This window comes from Protopterus annectens, chromosome 10.part0 (assembly GCF_019279795.1).
Source record: "Protopterus annectens isolate FY-2018-M chromosome 10.part0, PAN1.0, whole genome shotgun sequence".
Taxonomy (NCBI): domain Eukaryota; kingdom Metazoa; phylum Chordata; order Ceratodontiformes; family Protopteridae; genus Protopterus; species Protopterus annectens.
The window spans coordinates 1212234532-1212255226 of record NC_056744.1 but is presented as its reverse complement, the minus strand read 5'-3'; the positions used below and the strand labels follow the sequence as shown (position 1 = coordinate 1212255226).

The 20695-nt window shown below is 41.2% G+C and overlaps 1 protein-coding gene across 1 annotated transcript in view; it reads left to right on the top strand.

Annotated features, from left to right (window-relative positions):
• Positions 1-20695, top strand: part of AXDND1 (axonemal dynein light chain domain containing 1) — a 2684234-nt gene that overhangs the window by 2520183 nt on the left and 143356 nt on the right. Inside the window, exon 24 of the mRNA XM_044085955.1 lies at positions 3419-3510. Within this exon, the coding sequence (XP_043941890.1) occupies positions 3419-3510 (92 nt within the window). The remainder of the gene's footprint in view (positions 1-3418; positions 3511-20695) is intronic.

Here is a 20695-nt window from a genome sequence, read left to right as displayed (position 1 = left end):
TTATTCAGTACAACCCATACACAGTTTTTATACTGCCAGGTGACTTTCTACTACTTTATATTTATTTGGTATGACTACTACAAGCAGGATTGTTATTCACTAGCCTCATGATGGAGTCTTTTCAACCTACTAGCATGGGCTTCTTGATTCACAGCCCGCTCAGCTACAGCTGTAAGGGAAATAGAAAAATATTTAGGTGTACCTATTCATCATATACACAGGCTGGACATTAGTAAACAGTTATTGGTATGAGTATTTACACACTGCTGGGACATCACCCCTCTGCCTTGCTTCTTGGACCCACTTGTCCAAGAGCTCCCTCTTGCTTCAAGTCAGCATAGTGGTGCCGGACCTGCTCACCAGTCTGAGGGATACCAGTGGCACTGATGAGATCACGGGCGAGACAGTCCCAGGCTTCTGCTTTATATTGGGAGCCATGGTACTGGCCCTGCAGCAGTCTCTCATCATGGTTTCGTACCAGGAGTACTACCATGACCTTGGATTCCTGTATGCCTCAGCGCTGTGCACAGAAGCGCATGCCCTCACCAACTCCTGCAATACTGCCTACAGTGGGAAGCTGTTATGAACTGTATTCCTGCCTGTGGGGTTTAAATATGGCCGATTCCATGCCCTTTGCCGTGATTGTACGGTTTTGAATATGCTGAGCTAAGCTAAGCTATGGGCAAACCTGCTTAGCTAAGCTTGGCAGTGCTTAAAGGGACAGGTTCAGCACTGCTTACCAATGGGCAAATCCACTTAGCTAGGCTACTCATTGCTTAGCAGTCATATTTACACAATGCTTAGACCTGGTAAGCAGAACTGTGCAATGCTTAGCATTGCTTATTTTTCATTTTATAGACTAACTGTATGGCATTGATTCATCATTCATTACATATTATACATTTGTTTACTGTCCCTGACATCCCCAATGTGCTTTCATTACATTTATTCATATGTGACTATAATGTATGGGGCATTTGTGTTTATATGGGGGTTTCACAACTTTATTAAACTAACACCTCACATCTGGACCTAATGCAGTACTCTGGTTAACAAATATATATTATTTAGTAGCTAATTATAAAAATAAATGTTTATGTACTGCTTTCACATGTAAAATGCAAATTGGTTATAGTGGGGATCGAACTAGGAATGGCTGTTTGCAAAGCGCATGCTCTAACCACTGCACTATTGAAATACTGCTTAGGCTGGATGTCTCTTGCTATTTAACTTCTTGTGCTGTTTAAGCTGGACTAAGTGTAGCTAAGCAACGGGCACACCCACATAGCTACACTTAAACTTTATCGCATTTATAAAAAAAAATAATTATTTGTTGTGTTATTTTATTTGTACCCTTCAGAATATCCATGCTAATGCTGAACCTGTTATTCTCTCAACTTTCTGCTTTGTGGGACGATTGTCCCTTTTGGCTTTGTCCACATTCCTTACTCTGACGGGTTGGGAGGTGTGTGCTGTGTTTATGCTACATCTGTTATTCTGACAACATTTGTCTTGGTAGGGATGATTGCCCCTTATGGCTTTGACCAGATTTGTTATCCTGACGGGTTGGGGGTGTTACGAGCATTCTCACTCATTTTAGATTGCTGAAAGGCAATTCTGGAGTGCAGGGGGCATGTATATTGTGGGAGCTCTGCTTTCACACAACCCACCCTGCACTCATACACAGAACTGTGTCCGTTTTAGAGCACAGCAGCGCACCTTCATACATATGCATGGTGCGCTGCCATGCAGAACAGGAACGGTCCCTGCCATGCAGGAATAACTTATTCCTGCACGGCTGCTTGCTAAATCTCAGGGTATGTGTTCTTCACAGCTTTGCCTTTTTGCAACTGTCTATCTCTTAGGATGGATATTATTTTCACACTTTATTGTGAAAATTCTTCATAAGAACAGGTTTTTAAGATAGTCTGTTCAACTTACATGGAATCACAGACTATACCTGAAATGTACTGTGTTAAGAAAAAACACATCCTGTCTTGTAAACATGCTTATTGTTTCTTCCTACATTTTATTAAAGCCCATTTTTGCTAAATGTTAATAAAGTATGCTTATCACAAAATATTAAACATTAAGCATAAAAGTAAAATTTAATGATCAGATTTTTATTACTGCATATAAAATCTTACATATTAGGAAATATTGATACAGTATATATACACAGGGTTTGCAAAAGAGTTAAAAAAATATGATCCGGGTGAATTTTATACCTTATCCCCACGCAAGCAATTCCTACCACCCAGTCACCATAGTATGTGGTAGACAGTATCTCTCCAAGATGGCTGTTTATCCTTGATATCTTTTGTCCATGTGCTCAGATCTCCAGGTTCCCTCAATTCAGCTCCTTCATGCTGCAGTTCTATCTGGTGTCCAGCTGTCAGTCAAAATTAAACACTACAACAGCATCAGTATTATGTCAAGAGGCCTCAAGATGAATGGTTATGTCAGTAAGCCACCCCATAATGCATAAATTCACGAAACACAGCAGAAAAAACATGAGCCAGGGTCCCATAGTAACACAAAGGAAATCAAAGAACTTCCACCTGCATTAAATATGTCACAGAAGACTTCAAAAATATCAACAGCCATCTGTGGCCTCTGTCAGGATTAATAACATTCATAGACAAGAAGATTACAGTCTGGACTTCCTGCTAGGAGTAACAGCATCAGGGGCACCACCAGGTTTAACAGAATAAAAAAAAATCTGTTGTATTGATGAAATTCTGAAGCCTGCATTTCGTTGTTCACCCCTGAATTATTGTCTTTGGCCTGTGATTCTCATATGAATTAATTTTTAGTACAAGAAATGTGACAACAGTAGTGCTGCTCTTTGGAGTTTGTCATCCCACCACATTTACTTTTACTCATCTAATGTATTAACTGCAGAAAATATTCTGCAACTTTTTAGAATGTCGGTGTACTTTCGGCTGATAAACATGCTTGTGATAACTTAATGTTCTGAGGTGCCATCTGAAGCAGGAGACCGATCTGTAACCACAGGATTTTCAATGACATAAAATTAGATGTACATGATGTATAGTTTTTTCAATCAGAAGGTGCCATCAGTGTTGTCAGTTGCTGCTATTCTAATAGAAGTAAGAATGTGCGGTATTCAGTATTATAGTTTGCTGGTATAAGCAACTCCAACAGGAAATATTTTGACTTATTGCCTTAGTCTCCTAGAATGTGAAATCTTGCCGGTCGCATCTAGTTCCCAATCTACTTTTTAAACCTTAAGAGAGAATATTATGCTAAAGCAAGCATTTATAGTATGTATAACATCAACAATGATCATGTGTGACAAAGGCTATGGCAAAATAAAGCTAAGACATGTTTCCAGTAATTGCTCTATTCATTTCTAAGACTGGCTTTTTTAACATTTTCCTTTGTTCTGTAACAGGGTGAAATATTTGTCACCAGGCCTATAACAGCAAGATCAAAAGAGAACTATGACACTCTGATTGTGATAGAAAACTTACAGCAGCAACTCCTGTAAGTGGTTTATTGATTTGCTTTCTGAACAAGTTATAGAAGAGAAATTATTTTGTTTAACCAACAGAATATTAACTGGGAGTACAGCATTTCATTTGTTATATCTATTCACACAGACACACTGCTTTTATCCAAATTAAAGTTATTTATATATATGTAATGCCATATCCTTTTCTGCAGTGAAGCATACAGGTAGAGCGAGCACCTCCAGGACAAATGGCATATGCAAATAGCAGATAGGAATAGCAGGTGGAGTGCATGGGAATAATAGCTCAGAAAAATTGTCAGAAAATTATGTGATCTAATAGTATGTTTTGACTTCTTTGTAGTGTATAACGTATTAAGACACAAATCAAATATAATGATCCTGAAAAACAACTCCTTGTAATGAAAGTAGTCCTAACTGTGCTACACTGACTGTCTAATATAGTTTCCCCAATTTAAACAGTTTTGTACTAATTATCTGAACACATTCCAGCTTTCTTAACTCTCGATACACATTCCATATTCTTTAAGTATTTAGTTGCATATATCCATGGGAATCAAAAATAAGATTGCACATCACGGTAAGCAGTTATGCACAACGAGCACCCATGAGCAGGATGTGGCTAACTCAAGAGAGGCATTGAGTACAAGAAGGGAAGGCTAAGAAATCCTGTGGTCTGCACAATATGCTGATGACTGTATAATGATTGACACAGTAATGAGCAACAGTATTAAAATGAGGCATTTCATGAACACAAATGTGCAAATGAGGGTAAACAATACAGCAAGTGACTCAAAGACACATGTGCATGTGTGACACAAGTGTGTGTATGCTAGTTCCAGAGTTATTGACTGTAGTAAAACAGTCAAATCACTTAATGAAGTATAGGATAGCAGCAGCTTCAACAAACATGTATATGCAACACACTGTACTCACAGCTGATAATTATAGTAGTGTTGCCCTTGGAGGTCTCATGTCATCTGTCCATGTTTAACATTTCATTCCTGTCACAGCACTGAAATTGTAGACCCCCTACTGTGTGGATAAAGGCAATATGCAGGAGCTGGTAAAGACATGTTGCCCTCATTTGCAAGCCATGGGAACATGAAGTACCTATTCCTGTGGATATCAAGGTATGTGTGGCTTTGTGAATACTAGTTACAGGACCATTTTTGCTACCAGCAAAGGAAACCATAGGGGTATCCCAGGTATCTGCATGTGGGGAAACATATATGTTTTTCTCATATCAAAGAGGAGAGAGCCAACACAATGCAGACTTTTTATGACATAATAGATACCGCCAAAGTACCCGGGGCCATAGGCTGCACTTACATTGAAATAAAGACCCTACCTGGGGAAGAGGGAAAATGTATGTTAACATGAAAGGTAACCACCACATCAACTGTCATATGATCTCTAATTCACAAAGTATAATCTAAAGTGTGTTTGCAGGCCATACAGGCAATACCTTTGACTGTCACATGCAGCACATATGCGTCCCGTCCTATGTCATCAGTTTCTGTGGAATGATTTTTCCCAAGGGTCATCTTACTGGCAATGCCATCTATACTCCTGAGTCATGCTTAATGACACCTATCAGAAATCTCCACAGAGTGGTAGACAGTGGCTACAACTATGCCCTGTTACAAATCCAGGTCACAGTTGAGCATGTGTTTGGCCTGTACCATTGCTGTGCATTTATCTGGATGTGAACATTGCAGATGTATATATGTATCCCTGTTTGGAGACAGTCTGAGCAGATGCTACAGCATTGTCATAAGCTCCCACAGACAGGTCCAAAGCAGCCACAGCTAATGTGAGTGCATTCTGTACGTAACCCCATCCACAGGATCATCATCCCATGGGAGGGTCACAGACACTATCCAGCCATTGCATAGAGGAAGGTGTGCTGTGTAAATGAGAGTGATTGGCTGTACCAGGCATCTTTGTGGCATGATCTCCTCACCCTTGTGCACATCCAAGTCTTACCCTACCTACCTCCAGACTTGGCATCCCCTTTCCACACTAACCTTCAACACTGGAGACTCTAGTACGCTGCCTGTGTGTAAAGGGAGAAGTGTGTCATGTAAGCTGCTTACGAAACATGTCCATCAGGTCATCTTTATGGGACATGCATTCATCAAATACACAGTATAATACATGTACTATCTCAAAAAGTGCTGATGTGTTTTTAGCTTGTCCCTCTATGATGGCCTTGCACATTTTCTGGAATGTGGACATAGAGACAACTAGCTTGGGGGGCCTATACCCATGGAATCAGTGGCCCCCAGCACACTGACCAGCCCATCTTGTTCATGCTCCATGAAGCTGATGGCAACCAAAGTGGAGTGCATCTCTGGGGCAGATATCCCTTCTCAGGTAGACTGCCTGTGACCCCCTATCCTTCAGTGTGTTCCTGTGTCTCTGAGATGGGTTCCACACTCACAGAGACCATATCCCCTGATATGGTGTGGATCTGGACTTCACATTACCTGTATCTAACCCAGTGATACAGTGTCTGCTACCTATGCCAAAGTTTGACTGCCATCAGTGTCAGGGAGCAGTGTGAGCCTGATAAAATATCACCTGTGAAGACTACAATAAGTAAGACCTGTCACCATTACTTTAGTCACAGTAAATAAGTAATAACTACTGAGTATATTGGTAGAACATAATAATATTGACCTTACTTTCCACTGGTGGTCTTGTAGTCTGAAGCCCTGATGTTTCTACATAAAGAAGTAATACAACATGTACTCTTCAGTACAGTACATATTTACCCAGTAATCTGTTACCTAATACATAACCAATGTTAATAGCTGAGGCATCTCTATTTATTTATTATTTATTTTATATTTGTTGACCGGGCTAGTCTAGCTGGATAGATGTCCATTTTCAGTAGATGCCCGGGAAGAAAAGCTCCACAAACACAAAAATATAGAACAAAACTAGTTATACAAAAAAGAAATATTTTACAAATGGAAAGTAGTACATAAACAATGCCAGAAGCATAGCCAACAAAATACATCAGGTGATAAAATTGCTAATGCAAGAAAGGATAGAAATCTTATGTATTACATGACAGACCATGTTGATAGACCTGCATAGAGGAATCACATTGCAGGTTTTTTTTTTTTTTTTTTTTTTTTGTAGTTCAGTGGAAATGGTAAAGTGAAAGTAGAAAAATAGTACTGTAGAAACCTGCTAAAGTATCTCTAACAGAGATTCACTGTGCCTGCTGTAGATTTTCTCCAATGTCCAGGACTTCACTATTACCTATTGGGTGCTCAGTCCACCCCCAGTGCAGGGGCAAGGAACTGCAGTGTTTCCATTAATGATGGTTTGGCTGATGGACATTCTCCCATTGCCCTAAGTTACTGTACCAATGGGATGACATGGTTCTTGGCAGCAATTATCATGTCAGTTATCCAAAGGCTGACCTGTCCATAGGTTTTACCCAGGCCACTGACAACATTTATATTATTCACCACATTGTTCCAAGCATGATCACTATAGGTGCAGTCAGATTTAGCATGGCCAGTCATCCCCTGACTATGGAAATGGAGGATCTGCAGCAAGATTTCATTCTCTCCATGGGAGAACTTGCATTTCTATTGTTTGTGTTTTGCAGACATTGTGCTATGTAAGAAAAGAATAACTTATATAAGGACAAGTACATCAGTACATTTCCTGTAGACATCCACATACAATCTACTGTCACATGTGCTGCAACTAGGTGGCCCTGATATATATCTTTTGTCTGTATCACACACCTGCAGACTCATACAAACTATTAATATACTATGTTACAGTGTGCCTTCCCAGAAAAGAAGATAAAAAGTGTCCATAGCACGTCCAGCCTGCAGCTGATGATGGAAAGCAATGGCCTGCAACAAAATGTCACTGTAAACTAACATCCATGTGCTTGCTGACCTTCCACATTTCATACCTTTGAATGTGTAGGGCTATATGCATAAATAGCTGTTAAAAGTACTCTTGTGGACAGGGACAAAGGATGCAGGAATGGAAATAACATGTGTAAGGGCAGATTTTCTGCAGGCACAATGCAAATTCTTTCAGTGATAGAAAGCTGAGCATTTTAGCTATAATGAGTAACAAGCAGCTATACAGACCTGTTCTGTGTTTGTGTCCTATAAGTGTGTCCCTGCCAAAAGCACTGGCATTATCTTTTTCGTGCATTTATTCCATAACAATCTTTAAGGTAGCTAGAGTCTAGCAGTCAAAATACATATGCATGTGTTAGCATAATGTACCCACAGTTCCTCTACACACCTGTGCTCAGTAATACTGCTGTGTCCAGTAGTTCTGTGTATTGGGAAGTGTCCCCTCCCTACCACCAAATAAAAAGAAAAAAGAAAAAGAAAATCCCTGCACACAGTGTCAGTATAGTGCCCATATGGTAAGTACTGCAGGATTGCAATTAACCTAGTCAGGGCCTTCTTCTACTGAGGGCTTTAAGGCAACCTGTACAGAGCTTCATATAACAGCAGTATACACCAAACACACCTGTATAAATGCATTTGTACCATGTTTAACATTGACAAGACAACTTATTCGCAAAAAATATACTGTGGAACTTTAACGTTCAGCTGCTTATGCACTTGCACCCATGTGGCCAATTGTAATCCCTTTTGTTCTACCCATCTGGCATGACTATACTTGAATACAGATATATCTTACAGATGTTAGCAAACACTTTAAAAACTCACTTCTTATGCAGTTTTAAGTAAGTAGATTTGATCTGCTCCTGTTAGGACCCTGGAACAGAAGAATTGGTCATTTTGGCACCTCTTTTTTTTGGCAACAAATTTCCACATAAATTTGAGTTTCGCCGTTATACCATAATCCCCTGCTCTGAGGAGATGCACCTGATCTTGTTACTACTGTTGAAGCTTCAGTGTTTCCTAAGCTGAGTAATAGTGGGTGCATCAGTGTTTTTTTGTTAACAGATACGTTTATTTCTTTTATTGATACAAGAATATTGTCACTACTCTTTGCTCTTTTCCCAATTTTTCTAGCCATTGCTAATTTTGTGCCTTAAAAAAAATCCCATCCTTTTCCCTCTCAATCCCTTCCTTTAGTGTTAACAGCTTTTTGAGATTGTCATGAGAGCCTTTATTGTCATTGTTTTGTTTTTATTGTGGCACTGCGTGGCGGTGCTTGAGTTGAGCCCTAGGCATGGATAAGAACCTAAAGCCAGATTTTAAAAAGTGTAAGGAATGTGGTCACAATTTTTTTCCCCAGAATCTGCATACGTTTTGTGTTTTGTGATGTGTGCTTCAGTGTGGAACATGTAGAGAGTGACTGCAGTATTTATAAAAACATCAGTTCCTGCATTTTGTTAGACAAAATAAGTTTATTTTGAAGGGGTTGCTTCACTCCAAGCTGTCCAGAAAACCACCACAGGGGACTCCAACAAATTTTTTGCAAAAGCACCAAATCCTGAAAAGAGGAAGGAGAAGTGTAAGGTAGTATTTATTTTATTTAACATTTGTTTACTGGGAAAGTCCAACTGGGACAGAGCCAGTTTTTAGCGGAGGCCCAGGGAGAAACGCTCTAGATGCATATAGATTCTGATGTGGTAGTCTAGAAAAGCTGTCACCTGCTAAAGTGCTAAGACCTTCCTCTTCTCCCACTAGACCAGGACTGTTTTCATTGGCTATTCCAGTGAGATCATATTTTCTCCCTCAGAAGGAGTCATTATATACCACTGACTCAGAGCCAAGACACAGGATTGGAAGCTTTTCTTCCAAACAGGAGCTGTCCAAATTCCTTTCTTCAAGACCCCCTTCTGCATCTTTATTTATATCTTACAGGTCCCTTCAAAGCCCTAGCCTTGTGGACTGGGAGCAGATAATGTCAGCCTCCACTAATGCCTAGCTTTCTTACAGTGTCATCTCAACCCCTTTAGTGCCTAGATCAGTTTGAGAAAATTAATTTCCATCCATCTCTTCCTTTCCACCTCTGGCCCCTTTTTGACACCAGTAATAATGGAATGGAAGCCAACAGCTGTAGCTGTCCATTTGATGTCTGAAAATGTTCCATCATTTGCAACAAGGTCATTGGCATCAGTGAGTGTTTCATCACCACCCTTGGTGCCAGAGTTGGAACCTACTAGTGTAAAAGGATTCAACACCAGCTGCTCAGTGCCAGCTTCGACTACGATGGTGTCAGGAATGTTGTCATTGTCAGTGAGTTCAGAGTTTGACCCTTTGGTGTTGAAATCTTCAGGGACTACCTTGGCTCCGGAATGATCAGTGCCACTTGTGCTTGGTTCAGGTATTGCTGTAGCAAGGACAGCACCACAGTTTTGGTGCTGAGTGTTTTGGGCACAGATGCATTCATCAACATATTGATTATTGGCATAAGAAAAATGTTAGAAGTTATAAGATGTGGTAAGTTAAAATCTTGGGACAAAAATTCTTAACTTACAAAAGGGGTATGTATACAACTGAAACAGATTATTTTATTGTATCAGAAGCTTTAGTTATAGGAGAAAGTGAGGTAGTTGAAAGGATTTTCTGATCATCTTGCAATGTAGCTAGAGATGAAGGAAAACAAGGAATATATAAACAAAGGCAAATGAATAAGAAGGATAAACGAGAAAGCAGGAAGAAGATTAAGCAATACAGTTATGGAAAGATCATATTACTATAAGAACATTTTGTAAAAATTGGTCTGAACGGTGGATGTTATTTAAGGAAGAAAAAAATATGTATATATATTTTTTACAGTGAAAATATGATGTTAGAAAAGTAGAAAAAGAAAAATATAAAAGATCATATAACAATGCATTGTAACATTTAGAACATAATGATAGAAAGTACATTGACAAAGAAAAGAATTACATGAAAGAAATCAAGAAAAATTACAATAATTGTTATATAAGCAAAGATATTGTTTGCAATGAAAAAGAGAAGTATTGCATTACCTAAACAGATTAGTAAAGGAAGATGGTAGTATAATGAGGGAAATAAAAATGTAAAGTGAGAAATAGAAAAAAAACTCAGGAAAAGACTATGTATAGTGTAGTACAATATACACAAGAAAAGTTTAATGAAAAAAGAAGGTAGTGAAAAAAAAACTGTGAAGTAAAAAAAGTTAACAGAAAAAGAGAATAAAGAATTGCAAAATTAGATTTCTTTAAATATGCTAGCTAAAGTATTAGGACAAGTAAATATAGATTCAGCTGTAAAAAAAGATGGAATAGGGTATGAAATGTATAAAAATATAAAGGATTGGCAAAAAATATATTTTGAATGAATGATTAAATGAAGGTTTTATGCAAAAGAATTATGTAGTGGAATACTTAAATTCATATGGAAGAAGGAAGATAGAAAAAATGGAAACCAATAGTATTGAATTATTGAACAATAATGATTATAAGATCTTTATGAAAATAATGAAGAGATGTGAAACTAAAATGGAAAATATTATGAAAGCTTATATATATATATATATATATATATATATAAATATATATATATATATATATATATATATATATATATATATATATATATATATATATATATATATATATATATATACATATACATATACATATATAAAATATATAATATATATTAAATAAAGGGGAAAGGTTGTCAAGAATTATTAATGGTAGTTAAATAAATTGTGGATGATATTATCAATAGAAAAGAAGAAACAAAAATCATGATAGATAAGACACTTGACATAAATGGACATGAAATCTTATGGGTAATAATAAAAGAATGTAACAAGTGAGAAATTTAGGAAACTGTGTATGTCAGCGTAGAGTAATAATAAATTAAAATACCTGTAAATGGCTGCTTGAGCTAAGAGGTACATATGAAGAGTGGTGTAAGATAGGGATGTCCAATGGCTTGTATACTCTTAATATTAGTTATGAATGTAATATTATGTGAAATGAATTACAAAATGAAGGCGGTAGGGTATAGAACACCTGAAGGGTTAAGAATTCCAGTTCTGTTAACATATGCAGATGACATTATAATAATTGCTGTTGTGTCTTTCGGCTTTTCCCGGTTAGGGGTCGCCACAGCGGAACTCCGGTCCACTAATGATTGGCAGTAGATTTTTACGTACCGAGTTGCCAGCCCTGACGCACAACCTTCAACAAAGGTATGCCCATTTGCGCATGTCCCGACACAGAAGACGCTCTAGCTGAGAATCGAACAGGACAATGTCTTACTGTGAGGCGACAGCGCTACCTCACCAACACTAATTGCAAAAAACAAAATTTGGATAAAAGAAGTAATAAAAGTCTTTCAGCTTTTCCGGGTTAGTTGTCACCACAGTGGAGCACCGGTCCGCTTATGATTGGCAGTAGATTTTACAGTGTCGAGTTGCCAGCCTTGCGCCCAACCTTCAGAGAAGGCACACACACACGCACCTACCTGCATGTCTTTTTTTAAAGTTTCGTCAATCACAAGGAGGACATGCAGACTCCTCACAGAAGGCGCTCCAGACAAGAATCAAACCAGAAAGCCTTTTGCTGTGAGGTGACAATGCTAACCGCTGCACCACCACGGCCGATGGATAAAAGAAGTAATAATTTGCACAAATGATTGATGTTATGTAGTCCAATCTTGCCTACATTCTTACCCGTGGGTTTGGAGCCAAACCTTGGCTCCGATTCGGCTATACTCTAGCTCGAAGTCTTCAATTGGCTCGTGGCTAAGAGGTATCCCATGCTGCGCTGCTCCCTTTCCCCAGATCTCGTTTGCCGTTTGTACAGCTCAGACGTGGTCTCGCTCTTGGCCGTGGCTAAGTATAACTTTCTTCTACTTTTTAGTAGTTTGTTGCTCCAAAAGCTATTTTCATAGCTAGTCTCTGTTTTTTGATATATAAAAAGAAAAAAACTGTTTGTGTAGCCTGTTTGTCTGGTATCCCGTTTGCGTTCATTCCTTTCCTACAGGCTAGGCCCGTTTCAGTTAGAGGACCTAGTCCTCCCTTCCAGTTGTGTGTGTGTCCCAGTTTCCCTCTGTGTGCTTGTTCTGGTGTTGCCCCATCCCTTTGAGCTAGGGCTGTTTAACTTAGGGGACCTAGTCCTCCCTTGTTTTGTTTGTCAGGGCCGTTTAAGTTAGAGGTCCTTTCTTCCCTGTGGTGTTTATTGTTCTATGACCATTTAATTTAGAGGCATAGTTCCCGCGTTTTTTTCTGATGTTGGTGTTGGGTTTGTCTTCTGATTTTGTGTGCAGTGTCATACCAATATATCTAAGGTTACAAAAGAACACAAGCCTTCGGGCTTCAAAAAATGTGATAAGTGTGGATACAAAATGTCTATTACTGATGGGCACTCTGTTTGTGTATATTGCTTGGGGCTATCCACCTCCAAGAATCCTGTGTGTTCTGTCATGCCTTTAGCCCACACATTCTTCAAGAGAGGAAGAACAAACTGATTCTGAAGGGATTACTGAAACCCTCCTTCGAAGAAGACTTGGAAAGGGCTTCCAGTTCTAAGTCCTCTCCCTCTAAATCAAAAAAAAATGCTTTCTGGCTCTGTCAGTTTTATCGGAGCCACCAGAGAAAGTTGCCAAGTCTACTTCAGCTTCCTCAGCTCCATTGGCTTCGGGGCCGAAGGAAGTGGTTGAATTGACCAAGTCAGCACTGGCTCCCAGTCTCTCGGAGCCGGTGACGGAGATACTTGTTCGGAGTTTCTAGACCGGTTTCTCCTTCTCATAAGTCTCCTTCGGTAGGGTGGTCTAGATCTCCGACCTTATCCTCTAGGTCCTCCAGGACTCTATCGGACGATGATGTGAATAGAGTGGTACAGAGACTGTTCCAATCACCGGTGTTGGCCAAATTGCTTTCGGCTCCAGCCCAATCGGCTCCGGAGCCTGTCACCCATCCATCCTCGTATGTTCCTCCTCTGAGCCTTTCTCGGCCTTCGGAGCCAGAGTTGTCAGTACCGTCTGATGCCTTTGTGTCGGCTGCAGTAGCCCATCCTGGCATCTCGGTTCCGATCTCTGCTCCAACCCCGTCGGCTCTGTCCGTGGGGTCCAGGGCTCATAGTTCCTTGATCGGACCCGAGGGAGAGATCTCGGATTGATCTTCTTCGGCTCCGAGCATCCCGCTTGGGGCTTCGGCTCGGGTGAGCTTGGGCCCTGTCTCAGCTTTGGACCTTATCCCTTCGGCTCTGAAGGCTTCCACGGTTGGTCATTCTTCTGAGCCAGGGGGATCTGCTTTCGAGGTCATGCGAAGCATGCTGGCCAGGTCCTCAGCTGCGTCTGATGGCACCGACACTCTACCCCCTCCAGCACCGTTATCAGATGTTCATCGTGTTTCACTGTTGCAGTCATTACAATTGGGTTATCCTGCTGGCAGGCTACCCGCAGTCGGCCTGAATTCCAAAGTCTAGGTCCGGCGTCAGTTGCTGTCGCCTCCTCCCTGACGTCAGTGCGCCAGGGGTATAAAAGATGCAGCGGATGCCATTTTCTTCAGTCTTTCTTGCCGTGCGGTGCCTGAAGCAAAAGCAATTCACAAGTGCCGGAAGGCTGACTCCTGAGATTTTCAAATTCAGTTTCTTATCGCTCTCTTTCCTTGGACAGTGGAGACCCAAGGCCTCAGGATACCTCCGTGTGTGGTCCCCAAGTATGCAAGAGGAAGCACATTGACTCCCAGGATGAGTCTATCACTTCAGACACCGACCTCGAGGAGTCAGAGGGGTCCCACAAGTCGTCCTCTGAAGATATCTCTTTCTCAGATATCCTGGAGATCTTGAAGCAGAGAGGCGACTGGCCCTCCAAATCTCCCTCTGAGGAGGAGTCGGTGTTCCTGAAGGCCTTTGGGTCTCAACCCTCCACCTCTTAGGTTTCTCCCTTGTTCGATGAACTCCTGGATGTTGTTTGTCGAAGGGTGTGGGAAACCTCTGACACTGTGGAACTAGTCCCCAGGAGACCCAACAAGTTTCTGTCTGCCCCCGCTGACAAGGAATTTCTCACAAAGGGCATTCCAGTAGATGCCATGGTGGTGGCAGCGGCCACCAAGAAGGAACTAGCTGAGACTTCATCTGCCGTCCATCCCCCTAACAAGGAGTCAAGGACCATGGACCAGTATGCCATGGTGGTGGCAGCGGCCACCAAGAAGGAACTAGCTGAGACTTCATCTACCATCCATCCCCCTAACATGGAGTCAAGGACCATGGACCAGTATGGGAAGCGTATGTTTTCTTCAGTGGCCTTTACTCTGCGGTCACTGAACTATTTGTTACATTTTACACGGCTCCAAAGAGATCTTCTAAAAGAGCTTGGAGAGTCTCTGCAGGGTAATGTTTCTGACGCAGTGGCTCAGAAGGTCAATGCCCAGTTGTCTACCCTAAATTCCATTATTAACTCCTCCATGAGGCTGATCTCGCATGCAGCCGCTGGAGCGAATAGGCCAGCGAGTTCAGGAGTCTCTCTTAGGAGGCACTCCTGGATGCGCCTGTGTAATTTTGCAGAGACCTTCAAGTCTACGTTCACCACCGCCCCATTTGACGGTTTATCGTTGTTCGGAACCAAGGTGAAGGATACTCTCACTAGGTGCGCACAGGAAGGAAAAACCCTGTCTGCCATGGGAGTCCATTTTTCCATGCCTTCTAGACCTTATCCAAAGGGCCAGAAGGGTGGGAATGTGGTTCAGAAAGCCGCAGAGGTTTTTTCAAGACGCACATAGTGATCCCCCCTCCAGAGGCAGGGGAAGGGTGGTAACTCAGGTAGACGCCGCCCTAGAGGCAGAGGAGGCCCGCATAACCAGGGGGACCATGATTCCTTTCGCGGTTCCTCCTACTAGCGCTCCTAATGGGAGGCCCGACTGCGCTTCTCCAGAGCCAGTCAGGGGTCGCATTTCACTATACCCAGAAGCCTGGCAAGGCATCACCCAGGATGAGTGGGTATTAAAGATAATTTCCGGAGGATATCATATTCACTTCTCTTCTCATCCCCCGCCAGCCAAGAGAATCCCAGATGTTCCACCCAGTCAAAGGGATTCTGCAGCTTCAGAAGTTCAAAAGCTGCTAACAAAAGGAGCCATCCAGCATGTCCCCTCAGACCAGCTCGGATTAGGGACTTACTCATGATTCCTTTTGGTGCTGAAAAGAACAAGGGACCTGAGACCCATCTTGAATCTCAGCCGCTTAAACCTCCATGTAAAAAAGTCCAAGTTCCAAATGGCCACTTTACAGTCTATTCTCCCATTGTTGGGGAAAGAAGTATGGATGTGCTCCATCGACCTTACTACCATATAAAGATGGACAGGGCATCCAGAAGTCATTTACACTTCCGGCTGCGAACTAGTCATTTTCAGTTTCGAGCTCTGCCCTTTGGTCTCACCACAGCCCCCAGGGTGTTCACCAAATGTTTGGCAGTGGTGACGGCTCACTTGAGACGTCAGGGATTCCAAGTGTTTCCGTACCTAGATGACTGGCTCCTGTCTGCCACCACCAGGCATCTACTACTACAGACCAGGGATGCCACTATTGCGCTGTGTCATCGATTGGGTATCACACTAAACTGGGAAAAGTCTGCCTAGTTGCCCTCGCAGTGTGTCTTCTTTATAGGCACCGAGTTAGACACTGTACTCATGAGGTCTTTCTTACCACAAGAAAGAATTCAGGTTTTGCAGCAACAGGTCTACTCGTTGCTTCCAATGAAAAAGGTAAAGGCAAAAATGGTTCTCAAATTGTTAGGCACAATAGCTGCCACAATTATGCTAGTCCCTCTTGCAAGACTACACATGAGGCTGCTTCAGTGGCTGCTCTTTGCTCATTGGTCCCAACAACACCTTCTGCTTTCGCATCTTATTATGATTCCAGACAAGTGCAAGCAGGATCTAGACTGGTGGATTCAGACCAGCAATCTCAATGTGGGAAAGCCCTTCGTTCCACCTCCTCCAGTTGCCACGGTGACCACGGATGCCTCCCAGATTGGGGGGGGCATTATCTTGGCAGGACAGTCCAAGGCACGTGGCAAGATCACGAGATACATTTGCATATCAATGTCTTGGAGATGAGAGCAGTGCTATTAGCGTTGCAAGAACTCCAGAGCTTTCTTCCTCTCGGGACAATTGCAATCCACTCGGACAACATGTCGGTGATATGGTATCTGAACAAACAGGGGGGAACCAAGTTGTTTCCCCTTTGCAGAGAGGCTATTCGAGTGTGGCAGTGGGCAGTGTCTCCCCAACGCTTTCTTGTGGCAACGCACATTCCAGGGAAGTCCAACGTGATTGCCGACAGGTTGAGCAGAGCTATTCTGATACCTCACGAGTGGTCCCTGAACAAGTAGGTTGCGGAGCAGATTTTCCACAGATGGGGTCAGCCTTGCTGCAATCTATTTGCCAGCCCCTTCAATACCTAGTGCAGCAGCTACTTCACCCTCATCCCCCCTCAGGAGGAGACACCCAGGGATGCTCTAGTTCATGATTGGCCCTCCGGTCTACTTTTTGCCTTCCCACCTGTTCCTCTGATAGCAAAGGTTATTCAGAAAGCACAATTATTGGGAAGCAGAATGATTCTGATTGCTCCACACTGGCCTCATCAAATTTGGTTCCCCTTTCTCCATCCCTATCTCATGGACGACCCCTGGTTTCTGGACCCACAGCCAGACCTATTGACTCATATGTCAGGGCAGTTCCATCCCTCTCTTCAGACCCTCCGGTTGACAGCTTGGCTACACCAGTTCATCACTAGTCAGGCTTCATCATTTTTCTCCGGAAGTAGTTCATATTCTGTCTTCTTCCCATAAGTCTTCGACTAGGAAGATTTATTCCAATAAATGGAAAAGATTCTCCATCTGGGCTCATGAAAGGCAGATTGACTCTTACACTGCACCAATTTCATCAGTTCTGAAATTGCTCTCCATGCTTTTCAGTCAGGGGTCAGCTGCCGCAACCATTAAAGTTCAGTTGGCAGCTATCTCCACCTTTCATGTTGCTAATGAACCCAGTCTAATGGTGCATAGACTTTGTAAGGCATTTTTAAAGGGCACTATGATGCTTCGGCCCCCAGTCTTTGATCCTGTAATGCCATGGGACCTCAATTTTGTGCTAGAGTGTCTCACTTTGTCTCCCTTTGAGCCTGCAGCTACGTGTGACTTGAAATATTTGTCATGGAAGACAATTCTTTTGGTAGCCATCACTTCAGCTAGGCGAGTCTCTGAGCTCCAAGCTTGGTATTTCACAAGGATAGGGTTTCCCTCAGACCAAATCCTTCCTTTATGCCAAAGGCTGCTTTGGTTATTAACCTCAACCAGTCTATTGAGCTGCCTGTGTTTTTCCCAGAATTTTCTAATAAGGCAGAATTCAAATTCCACCAGCTAGATGTTCATAGACAATTGCGTTTCTATTTACATAGAACGAAGGATCTTAGGAAATCAGATCAGCTATTTGTCTCATTTTCAGGCAATAGACTTGGGTCTCCTGTCTCTAAAGTAACCTTATCCAGCTGGATCTCTGGTTGTATTTTCTTCATTTATGCCTCAAGCAGTAAGGAATTACCTTTTAAGGTGAAGGCTCATTCTACACGATCAATGTCTACCTCTACGGCATTTCAGGGAAGGATGTCTATGGATAATATTTGTGCTGTGGGTACATGGGCATCTCCTCACACCTTTATCAGTCACTACAAATTGGATTTGATATCCAGAGGCAGATCTTCCTTTGGTTCCACAGTGCTCAGGAGTATTTTCCACTGAGACGCCCAAGGTTCAGGTGCTGGGGACGCTGTCCCAAGGGTAAGAATGTAGGTGAGATTGGACTACATAACATCAAGAAGTTACGTGCTCAGCATAACGTTCGATGTATGTAGTCCATCTCGCCTCACATTCTTACTTACCCTCCCGCCTTCCCCCTCCTGGAGGGCCTAGAGGTTAGTTTGTTTTCAGTATTCCATTTGATGTTGGGCTGATTCTTCCTCTCTATGTGTTGTGTGTGTGGAAGTTGTGATTGCCTGAGCTTGCAGCAACAAGATCAGGGGAAAGGGAGCAATGCAGCATGGGATACCTCTTAGCCACGAGCCAATTGAAGACTTTGAGCTAGAGTATGGCCAAGTCGGAGCTGAGGTTCAGCTCTGAACCCACGGGTAAGAATGTGAGGTTAGATGGACTACATATATCTAATGTTATGGTGAGTACATAACTTCTTGTTTAGAGATGATATGGATGACATTAAATAAAGAGAAAAGTAAAGGTTTAGGTGATATAGTAAAGATCATGGGTATATATTTTACAATGAATGACATTTCTGTGTTAGGTATAAAATTTGGGAATAAAGATGTAAGTAGAATTCAATGGAAAAAACAATAGAATAAATAAAACAAGCCTGTCTTCTCTGGACAACATATAAATTATCATTCAGAAAAAAAGGCTTATTTAATAAATTCAGTACTGATGGTCAAATAGCATACTTAGCAAGTATATTTATGTTGCCAACAGTATTTGAAAAGGAATTATTGCAAATAATGTTTTCATTTATATGGGGTTCTAGATTAAACCCAGTAAAAAGAGGAGTTTTTATGTAAATAAAGAAGGAGGAGGTGTAGGGTTAATTATTTTAGTGGTATATGATGTTTCATTAAATTTGTACAAAATGTTAAAGTGGATAAATTAATAAGATGAGAGATTAATAGTAAAATTGTATAAGTATGATAAATTTGGGGGTATGGTAAAAAAAAAGAGTAAAAGAGAAAAACAGTGTATAAATGAAGAAATAAAATGTTACCAAGAAAAAGATATTTTCATGGAAAAAAAAATTGATGCTATAGAAAACTATAGAAAAGTATGTTATAAGAATGTAATGATAAAACATTACTATGTAAAACCATGGGAAACTTTAACAGATGAAAAAATTAAAGGTGTAACAATAAGAAGCCATGTAAGAAGAAAAGTGATAGAATATGTTTACATTGTCAAGAAAAAGAAAGTATGGAGCATTTTTTTTGAGTAAAAAAAGTCATGGGGAAAACTGTGTAAAGAATATTTTGAAGCTATAAAAATGGATAAGATAAATAGGGATATAATTAAATATGGATATAGTAAGAATAGAAGTAAAGAATATGTGAAAAGAATAGATGAAAATGTATTTTATGTTACAAGGCTTATATGGAGGAAAAGAATACATTAAATTAAGTTTAATGATAAATGCATTTTAGCAACATTGTTAAGTAAAATCAGATGATGTTTAATGGAAAAAGGAGTAGGGGTCTAATAGGGATGAAAATTTAGTATGATTGTGTAAACAGATTTGTACACCTATATATTTGTACATTTGTAAATATTTTGTAAATAAGAGTTATGTTTGTATATAAGTTAAGGAACCCTTTTTTTATAAGTGCTGTGGAATCTTTTACATCCAGCTGAGCTACCACAAACAGATGGGGCCTCAGTTTAATGCCTTATCCCACTGCTGTTCATACTGGTAATGGACTACATTAGCAAACAGGTTGGAGGGGACAGATCAACAAAGCTGCTGTATGCAGACGATGTAGCATTACAAGCAGACTCTGAGTTAGAACTTCAGCAAAGGATAGGAGAATGGAATGCAAATCTGAAGGCACATGGGATGAAACTAAGCACAGATAAGACGGTGGTAATGGAAGCAAATTGGGGAAATCAGAAGAAGCTGAGAATAGAGATAGAAGGGAAGATAGTAGAACAGGTAAACAGCTTCAAGTTTCTGGGAGGGGTGGTTGAGGAGAAGGGTAGTCTGAATGAAGAGGTCAAAGATAGAATCAGAGGGGCTGCGGCCAACTGGCATAGAGTATCAGGTGTAGTCTATGACAGAAGAATGCCAAAGAAGCTGAAAAGCAAGGTGTACAAGACAGTGGTGCGACCAGAACTAGTGTATGGTACAGAAACTGGGCAGTAAAGGCAGAACAGTTGAAGAAGCTAGAGGTGATGGAAATTAAGTGCCTGAGAAAGGTGGTAGGATGCATGCTGTGGGACAGACGAAGAAATGAGGACATAAGAGGCGAAGCCAAAGTAACTCCAATTGCAGAAAAGATCAAAAAGAACAGATTACGGTGATTTGGGCACATGTGTAGAAAAGCAGAAGACAATCTGGTGAGGAAGATTTGGGACAGACAGGAAGAAGGTAAGAGGAAGCAAGGATGTCCAGCAAAGAGGTGGATGGACTGTGTGAAAGAAGATCTGCGACAATCAGGCATGAGTGTTGAAAAAGGCAGGAGTGTGGTGCTGA